General features: G+C 33.8%; 1 protein-coding gene across 7 annotated transcripts; it reads left to right on the forward strand.

Moving 5' to 3' along the window:
* The first annotated feature begins 494 nt into the window (after positions 1 to 494).
* LOC110110525 (protein FAR1-RELATED SEQUENCE 5-like) lies at positions 495 to 18714 on the forward strand. Of its 7 annotated transcripts, none has more exons than XM_020842040.2 (7): positions 495 to 931; positions 14351 to 14436; positions 14971 to 15073; positions 15317 to 17150; positions 17601 to 17644; positions 17765 to 17869; positions 18289 to 18714. In XM_020842040.2, exons 1-5 carry the CDS (start codon positions 819 to 821, stop codon positions 17610 to 17612), a joined length of 2148 nt encoding a protein of 715 aa, XP_020697699.1. In that variant the 5' UTR covers positions 495 to 818; the 3' UTR covers positions 17613 to 17644; positions 17765 to 17869; positions 18289 to 18714. The 7 variants fall into 7 exon arrangements, with proteins under 7 accessions (XP_020697699.1, XP_028553041.1, XP_028553042.1 ...); XM_028697208.1 differs by having other exon boundaries at positions 17601 to 17639; XM_028697209.1 differs by lacking the exon at positions 17765 to 17869 and adding an exon at positions 18119 to 18168 and having other exon boundaries at positions 17601 to 17639.
* Positions 18715 to 19231: the final 517 nt, after the last annotated feature.

Here is a 19231-nt window from a genome sequence, read left to right on the forward strand (position 1 = left end):
AAAATGGTGAGACATAATCTAGTTGGTCTCCGAACGACGTTCGATGTTTGCACATAATAGTTTTTCCTTCCTTCCCATGACCCTGTTAGGAGAATAGAATTATTAGATGTGGGCTATATTAAGAACGGTAGAGGTAGACCTATAAAGACTTGATTATAAAATATTAGAAGTGATCTTTTTTTTTTCTTTAATGAGATTTAAATGAGAATTTGATACTTAATGAGACATAATGGAGAAAAATAATTCATTTGGCTGACCTCACATAAAAGTATAAATATTTGATATTACTATTGTTGTTTATTGGTTACAACACCACTAAATGTTTATTTGATTGGCTTTCTTACAACCAAAAATACTTGTAATACTTAATAATAATTAAATCAGATATCTTAAGTTTTAAGCGAGTCATATTAGTGAATTCATAAAATATGTTAGGCATTTCTCAACTAAATTACTCGAAATGAAGTAAAAAATGGAGTATAAAAAAAATTCTATGGCTTTGGCGGCGTATAAGCTTCAGCTATGGTTTCGGTTTCACCATATCGGATCAGTCTCCTATCTGGTAACCTTCTGCTGCCCTCGCTCACTAGCGGCGGAGGAACGAAACTAGGGTTTTACGAGCTTTCGGGCCGATGTTTTTAGACATAGCAGGAATCGCCCTCTTCTGCGAAGTATTTGATCACTTCTTACATAGTTAATTGGTGAAGAAGTAGATTCTCGTAGATTCCGATCTGAAGAAAATAAGAGAGTGTGGGAGGAAAAGGAGAAATGAAAAGCCCTATCTCATGAGTACGCGAGTTTCGCGGTGAAAATACGGCATGCACATGCCAGGGGAAAGCGCCGCTATCGGCGGCTCGCTGTTGTTGCAATTTGAGGATGATAACGAACAACTTGAGGCCGGCGGAGATGAAGGGCCAGAGGACCTTCGTAGGTAATAAGCTTTCACTCGATGTTCTCAGGCTCTTTTAACAAAAATGCATTGGAAAATAAAACTAGAGTAGATGATCTTTACTTTGCCTATTTTTCATTAGTTCCCATTTCCCAATGTCAGCACCATCAACCATTCTATGTATTATGAATGCTGCAGCTGTGCTTGTTGTAAAGGACCTCGTTACCTTCATTCTCTCTTCTGCTTCAACTCACTATTTGTTGAACAATTAACATACATGGCTTCCTGGATTCTCGTTTCTAATGTCCCCGATTCTGAGCTTTCTTAAAATCCGTTAACTAACAATAAAGATATATGGGACTTATTTGTTCCCGCTTTTGTTGTTTTTGTGCCCTCGTCTTATATATGCTTCATCATTACTGTTAGTTATTACGAAAAATGGATGCTTCTTATCACAACTATAAGGAGATTGTAAGACCACCTTGTAGGATACTCAATTTGTTTTATGCAACCAATAAATTTCAGAATATTTGTCTTATTTATGGATTTGCTTGAGTCTATATGTAACAATAGAAAAAAAAAAACATAATTATACATACTTGTTTTCCATGCTGCTCCTCTCAAGATGAGAAAGCATGGTCTACTAATAAGTAATAAATAATTTTGAAGTCCATAAACTTCAAATGCATGATCAAAATTATTCATACTCTTTTATAAAATATAGGAGTAATAGATTTATGTATTTAACGATGACTTGATCATGCATTCAACACATGATATATCCTGCAAAAGATGATCTAGACTGAATGAGATCAAGTTCATAAATTTTTTGTTTCGTATGTTGTGGGCTCTTTCATGCTCATGCTCTAAATTAAGAGTGTTGTAGTTAAAAGATTTGTGGCTTTTAGTAGACACGTTGAAAGTATTAAATTTTTTGATATTTCACCTTGTTTTTAGGGCTTTATGTCTTTGTGATCAAGACTCTTCATCAGCTGAAGCCTCTGTAGTTAATTATCTCACTGAGATGTATGATACTATCAATTTAAAAAGTCACAATTACTTATTTAGTAATTGAATGGATGTACATGAATTTACCCTCATCATGAAAATGTTATGCAATAATTCTATTTATAATATCTTGCTTCCCGTTTTGAGAAATTTGTATGTGTTTGACTGCATCTTGTTAGGATCTCACGCTTTTGTTATTTAGGATCATAGAGTATCATATTTCTACGAGTTAGGGTACTTTTGCTATGACCATTGGGCTGTATGACTTGACTAAACGTGAAATGGCATGGGAGCTTAGTGTGAATAGTTATTTAGATGAATAATGTAATGCTCTAAGTAATGAAAGAATTTGATTTACTTAAACGTATAATTAATTACCTCATCTACTAATAACAATAATTAGAGCTATTAAATTTTCTAAAAACGTAATTACAATAATCCATATCATAGAAATCTATACATTAAATAATTAAATGTTGTATTAGAAACTCTTAACTTAGAAATTCGAATTGCAAAACCTTGCCTTTACAACTGATCTACTCGACATGACTTTTACCTTTTCTTGAAACATTAAGGGGCTGTTTGGTTGCCTGAAAAAGAAATGCAGTGTAAAGTAAATGCAGTGTAAAGTAAATGTAATGCATTTCGAATGCTTTGCTCTGTTTGGTTGTCTACAAAAGAAACGCAGGAGATTTGTTTCCCTTGTTTGGTTAGGTATATCCAGAGTAAAGTAAAATTAACTTTTTTTAATTATTTTTTACAGGGAAGAGAACTACCATCGGTGAACACCATTGCACTTGCAGTTATTATCACTTTGTTCAATGTATGACATGAAAATATTGGTGTGGTTGTATTACTTATTCAATATAATCATGGCTAGGGCTATAAGATAGTTTTTTGTCATTATTTTTTAACAAGAAAATTATTTCAAAATTCGCTTACCTAATTAATTTAAAATAGTAATTCTTTAAGAAACAGCTGCAATAGACAAAAATATACATGTAATGGAGAGAAATTTTAATTTTCAATTCTTTTTTAATTTTTAAATTTATATTATTTCAAGTAATTTTTTTACAAAAAAAATTGTAGAAATACTAAATTTTCAAACCGATTTCTTTGTTTAATTTAGCGATAAAAATAATTATTTTCTATTAGCAATCAATAAATAACATGATTCTCAATTATAACATGTAAACACCATTAATGAAAATGTACAATTAAAAAATAAAAAGATAAATAAAAACCCATTATTCGTAGTACCGTAAATATAAGCAAATTGCTACATATCTTAGAAGGTATGCTCTAGCTCCAAAATACTTGTATGAGTTTGATTTCGAGCATATTATGCCACCACAAAGCCATTAATACCTCCCTGGAAACATACATAAATGGAAGTTTGGCGGAGATTGATCCGTAGCAATGCTTTGCGTGAATGGAATATAATCTATAAGCAGATGGCCGACTCTGGTTTAAGAAAGGAGTTGTCATGTCTGAACAATGATAGACTATAGAATTCTAAGAAAAAACAGAATAACGTAAATTGAAACATATAGAAGTAAGCCTCAAACCTGCAAACTGAAATCACCTCCATCAAATGAAAACTTCTCCAGAGAACAAAGGCATAGCTCTAAAGATTTCTGGGCGATCGCTACAAGCAACAAATCCTGTTGCTCAACTGTTCAAAAGCTAATGAAAATACCTTTAGTAAATTTCACTAAGCTTAGAACCAAATATTTCAGGTAACATTGGCGAAGCCACACCTGAGATGGAAAGCCTTGCGGCAACGATCACCTCGGCCACCAAGATGACGGCTTCGATCTGTGGCCGACTCCAGCTCTGCAAGACCAAACTACCTTGATTGGCGACTCTGATGCCCTCTTCCAGTATAGAAAGGATTGATTTCAGGCCTGGCCGCGCAGCACCAGAGAGCAACTTCAGAGAAAACCTTGGGGGCCTCGTCTTGCTAAGGATCTCGTGGAGCCTGGAGATTTCCGCCATGGAGAAAGATCGATCAGAACATACAGAGCGGCAAAATCGGTCCTTGGGAGGGATTTGTACAGAACCGTGGCTGCGACTGTGCCGAGGAAGGATACAGTGACAGCGACGAAGAGAAGGGAGGAGGGGGAAAGTAGTGAGAGGCAGCTGTAGCGACAGGTGGAGGATTGGAGACTGCGGTCAGCGAAGAAAGGAAAGCATGGCGGAGGCCGCAGAGGAGGGGGATGAGATGATCGGTTTCTGTTTGATCCGGCTTCTCCATGGATGAGAGATCGGAGCGAAGTCGAACAAGAACGAAGGAGCCGAAGAAGCCTCTCATGCAATGAAGTCGAACAGCACTGGCGACGATGCCAAGTTTTCTTCCGATGAATTTATAACCCGCTCAATATGAGCGGGTTTCTAATTCACGCAAAACAGACTCTCTAATACACGCCTAATACTTCGGATGATTTTCTTTTGTTCCGCTCAAATTTAACCAAACAACCAAATTTAGTAAATACATGTAATTGTTTTACTTTACACTCCTAATTCAGGCAACCAAACAGCCCCTAAAAGAACAAAGTAAGCTTAATTACTTAGTAGACTCCTCCTTCACCCCTCTTAGATATCAAAACTCAGTTCATATATGTTAAAAGCAGTTAATCAAAGAAAAACAGAAAGACTTTCAAAATACATAAAGCATAAGAAAAACAAGGATTTACCATATTCTAGCATGTATACCTAATCTTGGGGCTAACTCTTACTTTCTTAATCACATAGTCATTTTCACAGAAGTTTCTAGATGCCGTACATAATACTTATTTTTCAGGAGTTTACTTGTATTTCACTTTCACTTTCATTTTTCCGACGTAATTCATACATGAACTCAGAGTTTACTGTAAATCTCTTTGAATATTTCTTGAACTTAATTCATTAAGTTATTAACATATGAAATACAATGCTTAATATGAACATGTCCCGATGCTTCTTTATATCTCCACTTTCACTTATGTCCATTTTTTACCTCCCACACCTGCATTTAGTAAGTGGGGTCATATTTTCTCCCATATATGTATTAGGAAGATGTGCCAGAGTCCAGACGATTCACTTTTAGTGTTATTTAATCTCCCACACCTACTTTTGACAAGTGGGGCATTATCTCTCCCACATCTGCATCAAACAGATGGGGCATAAGAGTATATGTAGGGCTCTTACAACATAACAAAGAGTGCACTTTTCCTTGTTTTAGAACAGAACCTCTCTAATGCCACATAATGTAGAATACAAATGCAATGTAACAGTAATTAAATTAAACATTCAATGCAATATTTAGATGTTGCAAAAAATTTCAGTAAAAGTCTCAATATTTGTAAAACAAGATACTCATTGAACTTTTTTTTTTATAACTTCTAAGGAATATTCACATGAACATTTTAACTTTTTTATATAACTATTGTATTTTTCAGAAAATCCTCCATTCCATAATATGCTAAAAATTTTATATGAGAAAAAATCAATCATCGAAAACTCAATTTCATGCATTCAAAATGTTCATAATAAGGAACACAATAACATATAAAAAATAATACGGTGAATTTTTTTGTAAAATTTGAGAAAAGAACATTTTTGTTCATACTTTTTTATAAACTTACTGTAATTGAAATCAGACAGGGGTTTAGGAGTCTACCTCCAGCTCTACAATTTTCTGAACTAGCCTGACGAACAAATCATTGAATTTGGCCTCCGAAATCTCTCCCTTCCTTTTTCTCTCTTCTCCTCCTCCTTTCTTCTCTGACAAGGCTAGGATGGTAAGTGAAATGAGCAAGTGAGTTGAGATATTTTAATATTAAATTTTTCACTATTTTGTCCTAGCGCCACAGGGGCCAACTTTTTCGGCTTCGCAGCACTCCAAAGAATCTTCTAGATGCTCCAAGAATATACTCATCTGAGACCCAATGCCGCAGCAACGCTTCCCTGCGCCGCCTCACTTGCCTATTCTTTCCATAAATTAGAGAGCTTAGTATTGGGTCGACGTATACCCTATGCCACGGCGACCACAAAATAAAAATCCAAACTTGGATTTTCACCTTTTTAATCCAAACCTTTGGTTGCTTTCTACTCCATTCGACATTCTAAGATTCATAAGTACTAATTAATTTAAAATTGATGATTAGTTACAAAAAATTATGTAGATTTGATGACAGATATTACAAATAACATGATTGTCAATGAGTCAAAAGCTTAATATCTCGGGAAGTTCATTCACATTGAGATGATCCTAAGTTTCCGGGAGAATCTTGACCTAAAAAGTGTGCATTACATGGATGGTGTCTCAATTGTGTCAAGCTCAACGGAATTGATATGCATATTTCTTGTGACAGTTATTTTTTTATGACGTAGTAGGATGGACTTTGTGGATTCAGGTGACCTGTTGTTGAATATTGGGGTTAAGGAGCCAAACACTCTCACTTAATTTTGGTATACGCTAGCATGTTTCCTCACCTATCAAGGCTAGTGGAGACATTATAGCTCCAACATGCATTTCACTGTTAATAAGGCTTTCTCGATAGCCCACCATTTAAGGTGCATTTTTACTTTAGCATACTTTTCATAGCAGATGGTAAGCTCTTTGAGCCTTGACATGGATATTAGTGCAAGATAGAGATTGGTGCTTAGACGCTCATTTCATTATCGTTTAGACTTCCTAAAGTTTGTTCTCTTCTTACCCTTCAATTCGAATACAAATTCACCTCTTAACGGACCAAAAATAATCTTCAATCCAATTGAAAAACTCTTAGACCTCATGATAACCATCCAACACAAAATTCAAATATTATATCATGTAATTGGTTCTTCTCTTCTATTATGCAACTATCCCAATTCCCAAAGTGTATACAGGGGTCAAACAGTTTAGATGAATGTAGGCAAGCGTTTCTTATTAAGAAAACAAGGAGTGAAAATTGAGGAAAAAAGAGGAGCAAGAGTATTAAGGTGCAATCTGTTTATTTTCAAACAAGCTGGCTAGTTCGTCTATAAGGAAATCCATCCTTCGTAGATCCTTTAATCTGTTTTAGGTATCCCCTCAAAACCATTAATTTCATGTCAAACATTCGATATTGCTCTGAAATTAAGGTATTTGTCTTCAATTTGATTGAAAAACAGATTTAGTTTTATGTCAATTAGCAAATATTGTATAATGTATACAATTATGTTTTGGGAATTGCCACTGGAATGGTTTGAAGCCTATTTTTTATAAAAAACTGTTTTTATTTCTACTGAGCATTTTTTAGGAAGTTAAATATTCTACTAACCATGTAATATAATTAGGATCTAGATAGCTTTATTAAAGTTCTGACATTTGCATAAACTTACTTCATAGTTTATAAAACTTAAATTGTGCATGCCAGTTCATTTTATTGTTAACATATTTATTTGAGCATATCGGCATAACATCAAAATCCTGCTAGTCATTCTTATCAGACGTGCTATATGTATTTATTATTAAGTCTAACCAAAACGCATACTATCAACTTGAGCACGAACATATCCTTTAAATTTTAGTACTCCGTTGGTAAACGTAAGCTTATTTATTCCCTGAGGATGGGAAAAAATAGAGTATATTAATATTCATGATATGATGATGTCCATATTGATATGATTTGTTTCTCCACTTTTAATGGATGAAAAATTATAATGCTTTATTAGATTAATTATTGATTGTAGATGCATTATATTTGACAATCATAAACTAGTTTGTTCTACTATTTAAAATTGCATAATAAGAGGTGCACCTCAAGTTTTGTTTTAGTGCAATATTAAAAAAAAGGCCATGAGGCGTATGCCTCACCTTGGGTTGATGAGGCATATGCCTTAACTGCGTGTCTCTAAGCTATTTGTATGATGTGCACAGTTTTGGTGATTTAAAAATTCTAATATATACAATAAATCACATTTTGTTATTTTCTACACCTAAGTTTAAAAAAAAAAAATAGAACCAAGAATTGGAATTAAGCACATATCCTTGAATCTAAGATACATTGTGCACTTTGCACTCACACCTAACATCTTTACATTTGTAGCTCAAATTGAGGATGAGGGAGGAGAGAAAGTAACTCGTTATAACAACAATTATTATGAAGATTCACTAAGTGATGAGTGTCGGAGATTTTTGAATTCCAAAATCATAATCTTAGTGACTTAGACAACACTATTATTGCTAGGTCTCTAGCTTTGGATGAGAAAAGTAGAGGTTTGTATTAATTAATTGACAGCCAACATAAAACTTATCAAACAGTCATTATATGAATCATTTAAGATATTGTGTTAACACTAGGCTTGTCAACATAAAGTGTGTAAGGACTACTGCATCAATGCTTGATTACAGTGTTAAGCAAGGGTTCTAACCTCATGAACGGATGTGGGCAAAGAAGCTAGTATATGAAATTAGAATTGGGAAAGAAACTTGAGATATATGTATTCTTATAGGTAAATTAATGGAATATATATATATATTGATAGAAAGAGAAATATTCTGTGTATACAGGAAACTAAATGGGCTGTGAAAAAGGTTAAGGAGATTAATAGTTTTAAATTTAAACTTTGGTATTCATGTAGGAGTCATACTAGAAAAGGCGTAGGTGTGATTATAAATAAGAATTTAAAGGATAAGATGTAAAAATTAATAGAATTGGAGTAAAATTATAGCTTGAAAGATTGTTGTTGACACTAATATTATTAATATTACAAGTGCTTATGCTATCCAAGTAACTTTATATGTGCTCAAAAAGAAAATTTGCAATGAATTAGACAAATTAATACTAAGGATACATTTTGAAGGAGTTTTTATTAAAGGAGATTTAAATAGATATGTTAGTAAAATGATAAAAGATTTTAAAAGCATTCATAGTGGCTATGGGCTTGAGTGACTAATGAATGTAGCTTGATCATGTTCGATTTTGCTATAGCTAATGATTTTATAATTGCTAATATTTCATTTAATAAAAGAGAAGAGCATCTCATTACTTCTAAGAATGAAGAGTAAAACTCAAATTAATTATTATTTTTTTAATAAAAAGAAATTCATTTATATTGTAAAGATTATAAAGTTATTTCAAGTAAAAAATTTATGTACATAGCATTATTTATTAGTTTTAGACTTTAAGATGAAGGGGTAAAAAAAAGGCAAAATTTCATCTTATGAATAGATGAGAGTTTTTAAAAAACGATAATAAAAATATTTTTGAGAGTAAGATTTAAGATTTTAAGATTCGGATTCATGAGAAAGCTAATATTATGTGGGAAAAAGTAGCTAGTGATATTAATAATCTTGTAATATATGTGTTTGGAGAATCAAAAGAAAAAATTAATAGTAAAAATAGGTGGTGGAATCAATTTGTGCAATAAAAGAAAAATAATAAGAAGCTTTTTCATAAAAATTAATTTCGATGCAAAACTCAGAAAATTGAAAAAAAAATAAAGGGGCCCATAGGAACTCTAAGAAAATAATATGTGATGCAAAGGATTTAGTTTTTAGTGATTTATATATTAGATTAGATACTAAATAGGGTGAAAGATGTATATTTAAGTTAGCCAAGCAAAGAAATATGAGAAGTAAAAATTTAGTTCAAGTGATGTGCATTAAAGATGAAGATCAAAAGTGTTTTTCTTAGAAGAAGATATTCAACATATCTAGCTAAGATATTTTGATAAAATTTTAATGAAGATTGTGATAATACAATTGAGTTCAGTGTCTTAGCACCCTAAATACAACAACAACAACAAGCCTTTATCAGACTCCATGGGGTCTACTACATGAATCTTTTTTCTTTATTGTCCTGTTAAGAGTCAAATTCTCATTGAAATCAAATAATGAAATGTCATTTCTAATATTTTTTAACCAAGTTTTTTTAGGTCTACCTTTATCTTTCTTAACATAAGCCACAAATCTAATAATATACCTTCCTAACTGCGTCATCGGAAGGCAGCCGTTTTATGTGACCAAACCATATAAAGCGACTCTCTCTTATCTTATCTCCCACTGGAGCTGCTCCAACCTTTTCACGTATACGATTATTTCATATTTTATCTCTAAGAGTAAAGCCACTCATCCACCTGTTCATCCTCGTCTCTGCAACACTTAACTTGATATTATGCTTCTCTTTTAATGGCTAATATTCTGCACCATAAATCATTGCAAGTCTCACCACCATCTTATAAAATTTTCCCTTTAGTTTGATGAGAACTTTTCTCTCACACAACAAGCCTGATGCATTCCTCCACTTCAACCATCCAACTTGAATTTTGTTAATAATATCCCCATCTATTTCACCATTACTCTGAACAATATACCCAATATATCTAAAACGTGTGCTCTTATTAATAACTTGATCGTCCAAAGTCACAAACCCTCCACTAGATCTGTTACTATTAAAATTACACTACATATATTCAATTTTAGATCTACTTAAACGAAAACCTTTAGATTATAAGGTTGACTTCCATAATTCAAGTTTACCTTCAACTCCCTCTCTATTTTTATGAACAAGAAGTATATCATCAGCAAAAAGCTTACACCAATGTACAACCTCTTTCAAATGTCTAATGAGAACATCCATGACTAAAGCAAAATGATATGGACTTAAGGTTGATCCTTGATGTAATCCAACAAAAATAGGAAAATACTTGATCAAACCACCTTGTTTTTGAACACAAGTAACAACACTTGCATACATATTCCTAATGAGTAATGACTTTAATATAAACATTATTGACTCTTTTCTTTTCTAGAACTTTTCATAGCACTTCTCTTGGAACTTCATCATATGCTTTCTTTGAACCAATAAATATCATATGAAGACCCTCCTTATTCTCTCTATGCTTCTCCATCAAACCTCTCAATAAATGTATAATTTCTATAGTAGACTTACCTGACATGAATCCAAATTGATTTTGAGAAACATTAGTATCACGTCGTAAGCTATGTTCCATAACTCTCTCCCAAAGTTTTAAAGTATGACACATTAACTTAATTCCTCTATATTTCGCACAATCTTGTGCATCACCTTTATTCTTAAAAAAAGTAATCAACACATTTATTCTCCACTCATCTAGCATCTTTTTAGTCTTCAAAATAATATTAAAAAATTTAGTAAGCCAATAAATTCCTTCATCTCATGAGCATTTCCACACATCTATTGGAATATCATCAGGTCTAACAGCTTCTCCATATTCATTTTCTTTAAAGCCTCTCTAACTTCAATTTTACTAATACGCCGATGAAAACAAAAATCTTTATTTTCATTTAGGATGTTAAGGTCACTAAAGTCAATCGTATCTCACAATCTTCATTGGAAAATTTAGCAAAATATCTCATTTACCTTTGTTGAATATTTTCTTCAAATAAAAATACTTTTTGATTTTTATCCTTAATGCACTTCACTTGCACTAAATCCTTACTACTCCTACCTTTTTGTATGTTTAACTTATGCATATATCTTTCACCCTCCTTAGTATCTAATTTATTATATAATTTATTAAAAGCTAAAATCTTTACATCGCATATTGCTTTCTTATACTCCTTATGTGCCTTTTTATATCTTTCCCAATTATCATAGTTTTAGTGTGTTGGTTTCTATTTTTAAAAATAAAGATAATGCATAAGAGTGTACAAATTATCTTTGAATTAAGTTAATGTGTCATACATTAAAATTATGGGAGAGAGTAATTAAGCATAGGTTACGATGTGATAACAATGTTTTCAAAATTAGTTTGGATTCATGTCGGGTAGGTCTACTATGTAAGTTATATATTTGTTGAGAGGTTTGATGGAGAAATATAGAGAAAATTCCCAAAAAAAAATAAATATAGAGAAAGGAGGATATGTAAATTCTGGAAATACATTGGACCAAAAAAACTCTCTGCAATATAAGCCAATTCTGGAAGCCACTTTAAGGACTGCCCAAATGGAAAAAACCAGCAACAATTCAAAAATCGCAAAAGAATAGCTTCAAGAATCCACTGCCCAACCAACCACATGAGCTTGCCAAATTTCCGCTGCCGAAGCCATACCAATTTCCACCTCCCAAAGATAGAAAATCACTAATTTAATCCTTAAATGAAGATATCGACAAATAGATAATGCCAAAGATGCATTGCCTAACATTTCTGCATCATTTTGAGGTCGTGATTGGGTTTAATCTGAAGAGACAGAGCTTAACAATTCATAACAATAAAAAGAATAGCTTCAAGAACCCACTACCCAACCAAACATATGAGCTAGCCAAATTTACCCATCCGAAGCCATTCGAATTTCCACCTCCCAAAGATAAAGAATCAACTCTCTAATCCATAAATCAGGATATGGGAAAGCCACTTCAATCCATAAATCAAGATATGGACAAATAAACATGTAAAAGTTGCATGGCCTAGCAATTCTGCATCATTGCTTGGTCGTGATTGGGTTTAATCTGAAGAGAAAGAGCTTCTGTCTTGTGGCTACAAGAAGAAAATGGAAGAATGATTATATATATACACGTATAGTTATATACTTATATAATATTAAATACCTGATTTATTTTCCTTAGATTCTCTTAGCATTCACGTCATGATTATTAGACAAGTTTTACGCTGATTATCGACTACCTAATGCAACCATCAACTTTTCTCATCCAGGGCTTGAGACATGGCAACGACAATGCTTTATGACACAATGTTGGCCATTAAAAGAGAAGCATAAAATTAAGTGTTACAGAGATGAGGATGCCTAGGTGGATGAGTGGTTTCACTCTTAGGGGCAAAATGCGAAACGAGTATATACATGAAAGGTTGGAGTAACTCTAGTGGTAGATAAGATTAGAGAGAGTCACCTTGGATGATTTTTGGTCATAAAACGTTGGCCCTTTCTGATAACCTGGTTAGAAGAGTAGATGTATTAGATTTGACCAATGTTAAGAAAGATAGAGGTTGACTTAAAAAGACTTGATTAGAAAATATTAGAAATGACATTTTTTTTATTAGATGTAAATGAGAATATGATTCATAATAGGATACAACAGAGAAAAATGATTTATGTAGCCAACCCTATATAGTGGGATAAAGGCTTGATAATGTTGTTGTTGGATTCCCTTTGTCATTGCTGCCTTATGCTTAAGGAAAAAAAAAAATCTAGAGAACAAGAGGTATAAAAGACTTGAGTAATCATTCAGATCAAAATTTGTGCTGTATGCTGAAATGATAAAACTCCATCACTTTGTGTAGTCGTGGATATAGGCTTGGTAAGCCCAACTATATGACTTTTGATGTCTCTTTTATAATACTTCTTTTTCTTTGTTTTGCTTTATGGTTCATTATATTTGCTCCTGCATGAAAGTGAGGTGCATTTTTTCTAATAAAAATTTTATTCCATCCTCAATTAATAAGGTTCTTTTTTTTGTGATAGTAGCCATCAGTTCATGAACATTTAAACCTATTAACAGTGATACAATCACACTTATATTCAAAATAAACATTTGCAGACATCCCCTCCTAAAAAGAAAACAAACTGACAAAATTAAGATGAGGAAGGCAGGCCTTAACATGACAAAACAAATAATTAACAATAAAAACTCTTAACCTTGACCATTGATTTGAAGATTTGGAACTAGGCTTCTTCTAATGCGCCATGATACTTCCCGCAAACAGTTTATCAGACTATATTATAGGCTAAATAATCGGGGCCAACAGGATTCGCCATTTGAATTGCTTAACAAGATAAATTATAGGGCATAGAATCTTGGCCAGTATGTTGTCTATAACTAAAAATTCTATAGGAAAGCTCCAACTTTTGGCTTGATTAATTAGCTTTCTTTGTCATAAATCTCAGTGCTAGTGATTTTGTGTCAGCAAGTCTGTGATGGCAAATTGAGAGTTCAGTGGAGAGAGAACAAGAAAAGAACTACAAGTTTGTTGAAATTTATTCTATAGATCAACAATGTGGAGTGGAATTTAACTTGCTGAAATCAGTTTAATGCCAATGTAGCATTTGGGTAACAGTTTTTTAGACAATGTAGATGGAGCTCAGTACATTTCACGGGTAATTTATCATGTTTGGTACTGTCACTTTATTTTTATTCTAGTTTTTTAATATTTTGTAGATGCCCCAGTTTATTTAGTATCTGGTCACTTGTGAGAATAAACTCTTTTGTATTCCAAATTAAAATTATTAATCATGAAATCGTGGCTTGTGTGATACATGTATCAAGCCATTTGATATGATTTTAGTAGTTCTATGTCTTCTTTATCTTCAGAAAACTGCTCTTTTTTATACCATTGATTTCTTTCATTGATGTTTCCTATTGATTTTAGATTTTGATTACCAGTCATTCTTGTTTGTGCCCCCCCCCCCCCCCCCCCCCCCCCCCCCCCCCCCCCCCTCTTTTCACACACACAGATATATATATATATATATTTCTGTCTTAAATGACGATGGTATGTTATAATTAGGTGGTGCAAGCCTTCCATGTCTGTATGCCAACTTGAATCACATTCAATTTGTCAGTGTTCATCAAAAGTCTGGTTTATGATTGCTGGTAATATTCACTTAAACCATCCTTATACTGTAAACATTCTTGCTATCGAAGCTGTCATAACTAACTGATATAAGGTGGTGAAGGGCATACACAGTTTGTGTTGTTTAAAGTTTAAATATGCAGCGTTTCGTGGATTCACCATATGAAATATTTGTTTGATTTTAGTGTCATATTTAAAGTCTCACACTCTCACCAAGAGGAAAAAGAGTTACTTGTTCGAGGCTTTGCAAATTAAAGTTGTATCCACTAAATAGAAACTGTCTTTCAGTTCAAAGAAGCTTCACGTTCCTACACTTTTTCCTGCATGAACTTTTGATACACCATGAATATAACCGATACATTATGTGCTAACTTTTTCTACCATATTCTATAACTTACATTACCCTTCTATGGAGTAGCATTCTTATTGAGTGCTCTATTGCATCAAGATTTTACCGAGTTTATTTTGGTATTTAAATTTTTAGATTGTAGAGTTTATTTGAATACATTACATCCTATAGATTGAAGATTAATCATCTTATTTTGAATGTTTAGGTGTATTCATTGTGGAGTTGGTGCTAGGTCCACGCCGCATATGCGCCGTGGCCCAGAGGGGCCGAGGACTTTATGCAATGCATGTGGCCTTGCATGGAGAAAGGTACTAAATATTTTAGTGTTGTGTTCTATTTTTTTATTCTTATTTTTTCCTGTTGATCGTAAGGACCCACTTCAGTTGTGGTTTAGAAGATGGAATTTTTGGTTCTTATTTAACATGCTTTGAGAAAAACATATACAGTTTCTCTCGTTCTGGCATCTGTCAGTTGACTATCTTCATTTCTTATTACTTCATAGCCAGCTATGCAGTTTTAGCTTCTTTTTGATATAGCCCCTCATTTTTTAGTATGATGATACAGAAGACGCTAAAAAAAGTAACTTACCTTGATGCTTCTGGGGAAGATGCTTTCGGTGCAGACATGGTGCCAAAACTTGGTATGGAGTTTGAAAATGAGAATAAGGCATATGAATTCTACAACAACTATGCTGGAATGGCAGGGTTCAGTGTGAGAAAAGGCTGGCTGGACAAAAGAGTTTCGGATAAAACTACGAGATCGAGGACATTGGTGTGCTCCCGGGAAGGTTTTCGCCAGGAGAGGAAAGCAGGAAATGAAGCAAAGCGTCCACGGCCAGAAACAAGAATTGGTTGTCTTGCACGCATGAAAATCAAACTTATGCCAAGTGGAAGGTATCGTATTACAAAATTCATTGCAGAACATAACCATCAACCTGCTCCTCCTTCATCAAAACACTTGTTGAGATCACAGAGGGTCACATCTGAGTTTCAATCCACTGATGCAGACTTATCAGATGATGCTGTGGCTGCTCTAAGATCTTCTGGTGAGCCCACTATCACTAGACCAGATGTGTACATTCTACCATCAGATTATAATGCTTGTCTTCGCTCAAAAAGAATGAAGTCCATGCAGTCTGGTGATGCTGAAGCTCTTCTAAAATATCTCCAAAGCATGCAACTACAAAATACAGCATTTTTCTACGCCATTCAGCTCGATGAGGATGATAAGCTTACAAACATTTTCTGGGCTGATTCAAAGTCACTAGAGGATTTCAACTACTTTGGTGATGTGGTTTGCTTGGATACCACATATAAATTTAATGGACACTGTAGACCTTTCGTACTTTTTCTTGGTGTGAATCACCATAAGCAAATTACCCTCTTTGGGGCAGCATTTCTGTATGATGAGACGGTAGAATCTTTTAAATGGCTATTGAACACTTTTGGGATTGCAATGCATGGGAAACTACCAAAGACTATTCTGACAGATGAATCTGTTGCAATAAGTAGTGCATTGGCTACAGTGTGGCCAGAAACAATGCATCGCCTTTGTGTATGGCAAATTTATCACAGTTCCATGAAGCACCTTAGTCATGTTTTCCAAAGTTCAAAAACTTTTGCAAAAGATTTTAGTAGATGCATCTACAGTTCTGAGGATGAGGATCAGTTGGTGCTAGGATGGAGATCTCTCCTGGAGAAGTATGATCTTAGAAGCAATGAGTGGATTTCAAAATTATTTGAGTGCAGAGAGAATTGGGCTTTGGCTTATGGGCGGCAAACTTTTTGTGCTGATATAAAGAGCACACTTCAAAATGAAAGCTTAAGCAGCGAGCTAAAAAAGTATTTAACTCCACAACATGATCTTCCATCCTTCTTCAAGAATTATGAGAAAGTAGTATCTGAGTGTCGTTATGCAGAACTTCAGGCTGATTTCCATGCAAGCCAATCTTTTCCTAGGATACCTCCTTCAAAGATGTTGAGGCAAGCAGCGAGCATGTATACACCTGCAGTATTTGAAATGTTCAGGAAGGAGTTTGACGTATTCATGGATTGTATGTTATATAATTCTGGAGAGTATGGAAGAGTAACAGAATACAGGATTACAGTTGGTGACAATGCCAAGGAATATTATGTTCGTTTAGACTCTACTGATTTCTCAGTTGCTTGTAGTTGCAAGAAGTTTGAATTCACAGGGATTCATTGCGGCCATGTAATAAAGGTGCTTGATGTCAGAAACATAAAAGAGCTACCGTTCCGGTATTACCTTAAGAGGTGGAAAAGAGATGCCAAACTTGCGATTGATGCAGAACCAAAGTCTCCCACAGTATCCTTGGCAAGCGGACAGGTTCCTCCAGATCCCCATCAAGGGTGTCAGCTGGGTCAGGTAATATTTGTAAGATCACGGTTATTTTATTTTTTTTGGGATTTTTACATACATAACACCTAAGACTATTGAAAATACATATTTAACACCTAAACTTCTATATTTACTAATATACTACATAAAACCCTTCTTTTAATCAATTCTAACATTCCGTTTAAACCTTTTGTCAAAAATCACTATCAACGACTATCTTCTCCATCAATGGCATTCTTTCACAGTGAATACAAGTATCTTATCGCTTCAATGGAGTTGTAGGATAGAAGGAAAATGAGATTTTAGGTGGTATATTAGTAAATATAGAAGTTTATGTATTAAATATGTATTTTCAATAGTTTTTGATGTTATGTATGTAAAAATCCCTTTATTTTTTTATTTATCAGTAAGATCAGCGTTATTGACAAATATTTCACCTCAAGTTTCTGAGGTTTTTTTTTTCCTTATAATATGCAGGCTACAGGTTGAGTTAATCACAGTTCTCTACTAGATCAGGTGAGGTAATTTTGGAAACATATTGCATTAACTGTTATCAAACTTTTGGTTTGTCATGTTTCTTAAAATATTTAACATAAGCTGTTAAAAATATAGTTTGCTTGTTGTCCTGAATCCTTTTGCAGAGCTTCTCAATTTCTGTATAAAACCCAATCCTCTACAAGGAGATGGAGACAAGATTCTTATAAGTGATTTAGTTGGTTAATTCCGATGAAGGTTTTGATAATGATGTATGTTTCGATAACCCAGTCTTTTGACTATACCCAGCTTTTTTACTTTGACGAACAATTTAATTACTATACACTCGCTAATAGAATATTAAGAAACGTATTATAGTGTCATTTAATCTGATATTTGCCCTTCAAACTTTGTAGGTCTCTGATTCACATTTCTTACACTGCCCTGAATCTCAAATTTTTTGGTGTCTTCTCATATATATATATATCTCATTTCTAAGCTGTGTATTTACCAAATGCTGGGTTGAAATGTTTAGAGGGCAGGTCTTGGAACAGCAGCTTGTTGCTTGCAGGTTCGAATCACATAAGAGCATATCCAATCGAAAATCTCATTTTGCACTCCAAAAATGCCGTGAAACTAAAAAATGCCGTGATTCATCTCCAATCGAACTCCATTTTTCCCCCTTTTGCAGGTAACGGTCGTCTCTTCTTTCGCGCGGCAAGTTCGGTAGAGACATAAAAATGACGGAGATGAACAGTACAACGCCAATATTGGCGTCCCCCTGTTCATCCGCAGCTAAATAGCGGAAGTTTTACCGTTCGGCTGGAGCTGACGAGTGACACCATTCAAGCGTTTGGAGTTCCATTGGAGATGCCCTAAAAGGGAGCCTTGTGTACGTTAATCTGAATTCTGATTTTGTTGGGAAAGGAGCTCCGTTCACTTTTGGTTCAAACCTTTGATGTCCTGAGAATCCCTGCTACAGGTGTGTTGCATCGTCACAATATTAAAAAGGATTTGATTATTTACTTTCTGGCATCCCTGTGCTACAAAATTGATACGAAACACACAAATTGAACAACAGATTTTATGAGTTGAAACCATTCTTTTCACAGGAAAATAATCTTTATCTGAAACATAACTACATCAATATATCAATGTAGGTTTGTATGTGATCTTTAGTCTAGAAGATGCTAGCTCTATGATTACTAAAGATAGATGATTGGTGAAAATACATTCACAAAAAAAGAATCTCTATCTTAGATCTATGTCATGTTTTGCGACATGCATTTGATGTGTCGGGCATGCCGAAAAAATGTCCGATTAAAAATATTAAATACAAATTGGACATACGTGTCTTAAATATTATTTCTTGTATTTAAAATTTTTATTTATTTGAAATATTAAATTAAATTTCTTATTTTTTGTTTCACAACACTAAATCAAATTAGCTGCATTCAATATCTCATTCATTGAATATTCTCATTTTCATTTTTTCTTTGGCGGGTCATGACTTTGGTTTCACAACAATGTCTGATGTTATCTCAACATCGATGTCCAACGTTATTATATCATCAATATTTCAAAATCATCTCAACATCAAAATCTAACACTATCTTGACATTAATACTTGGTGC

This window comes from Dendrobium catenatum, unplaced genomic scaffold (assembly GCF_001605985.2).
Source record: "Dendrobium catenatum unplaced genomic scaffold, ASM160598v2 fragScaff_scaffold_898, whole genome shotgun sequence".
Classification (NCBI taxonomy): Eukaryota; Viridiplantae; Streptophyta; class Magnoliopsida; order Asparagales; family Orchidaceae; genus Dendrobium; species Dendrobium catenatum.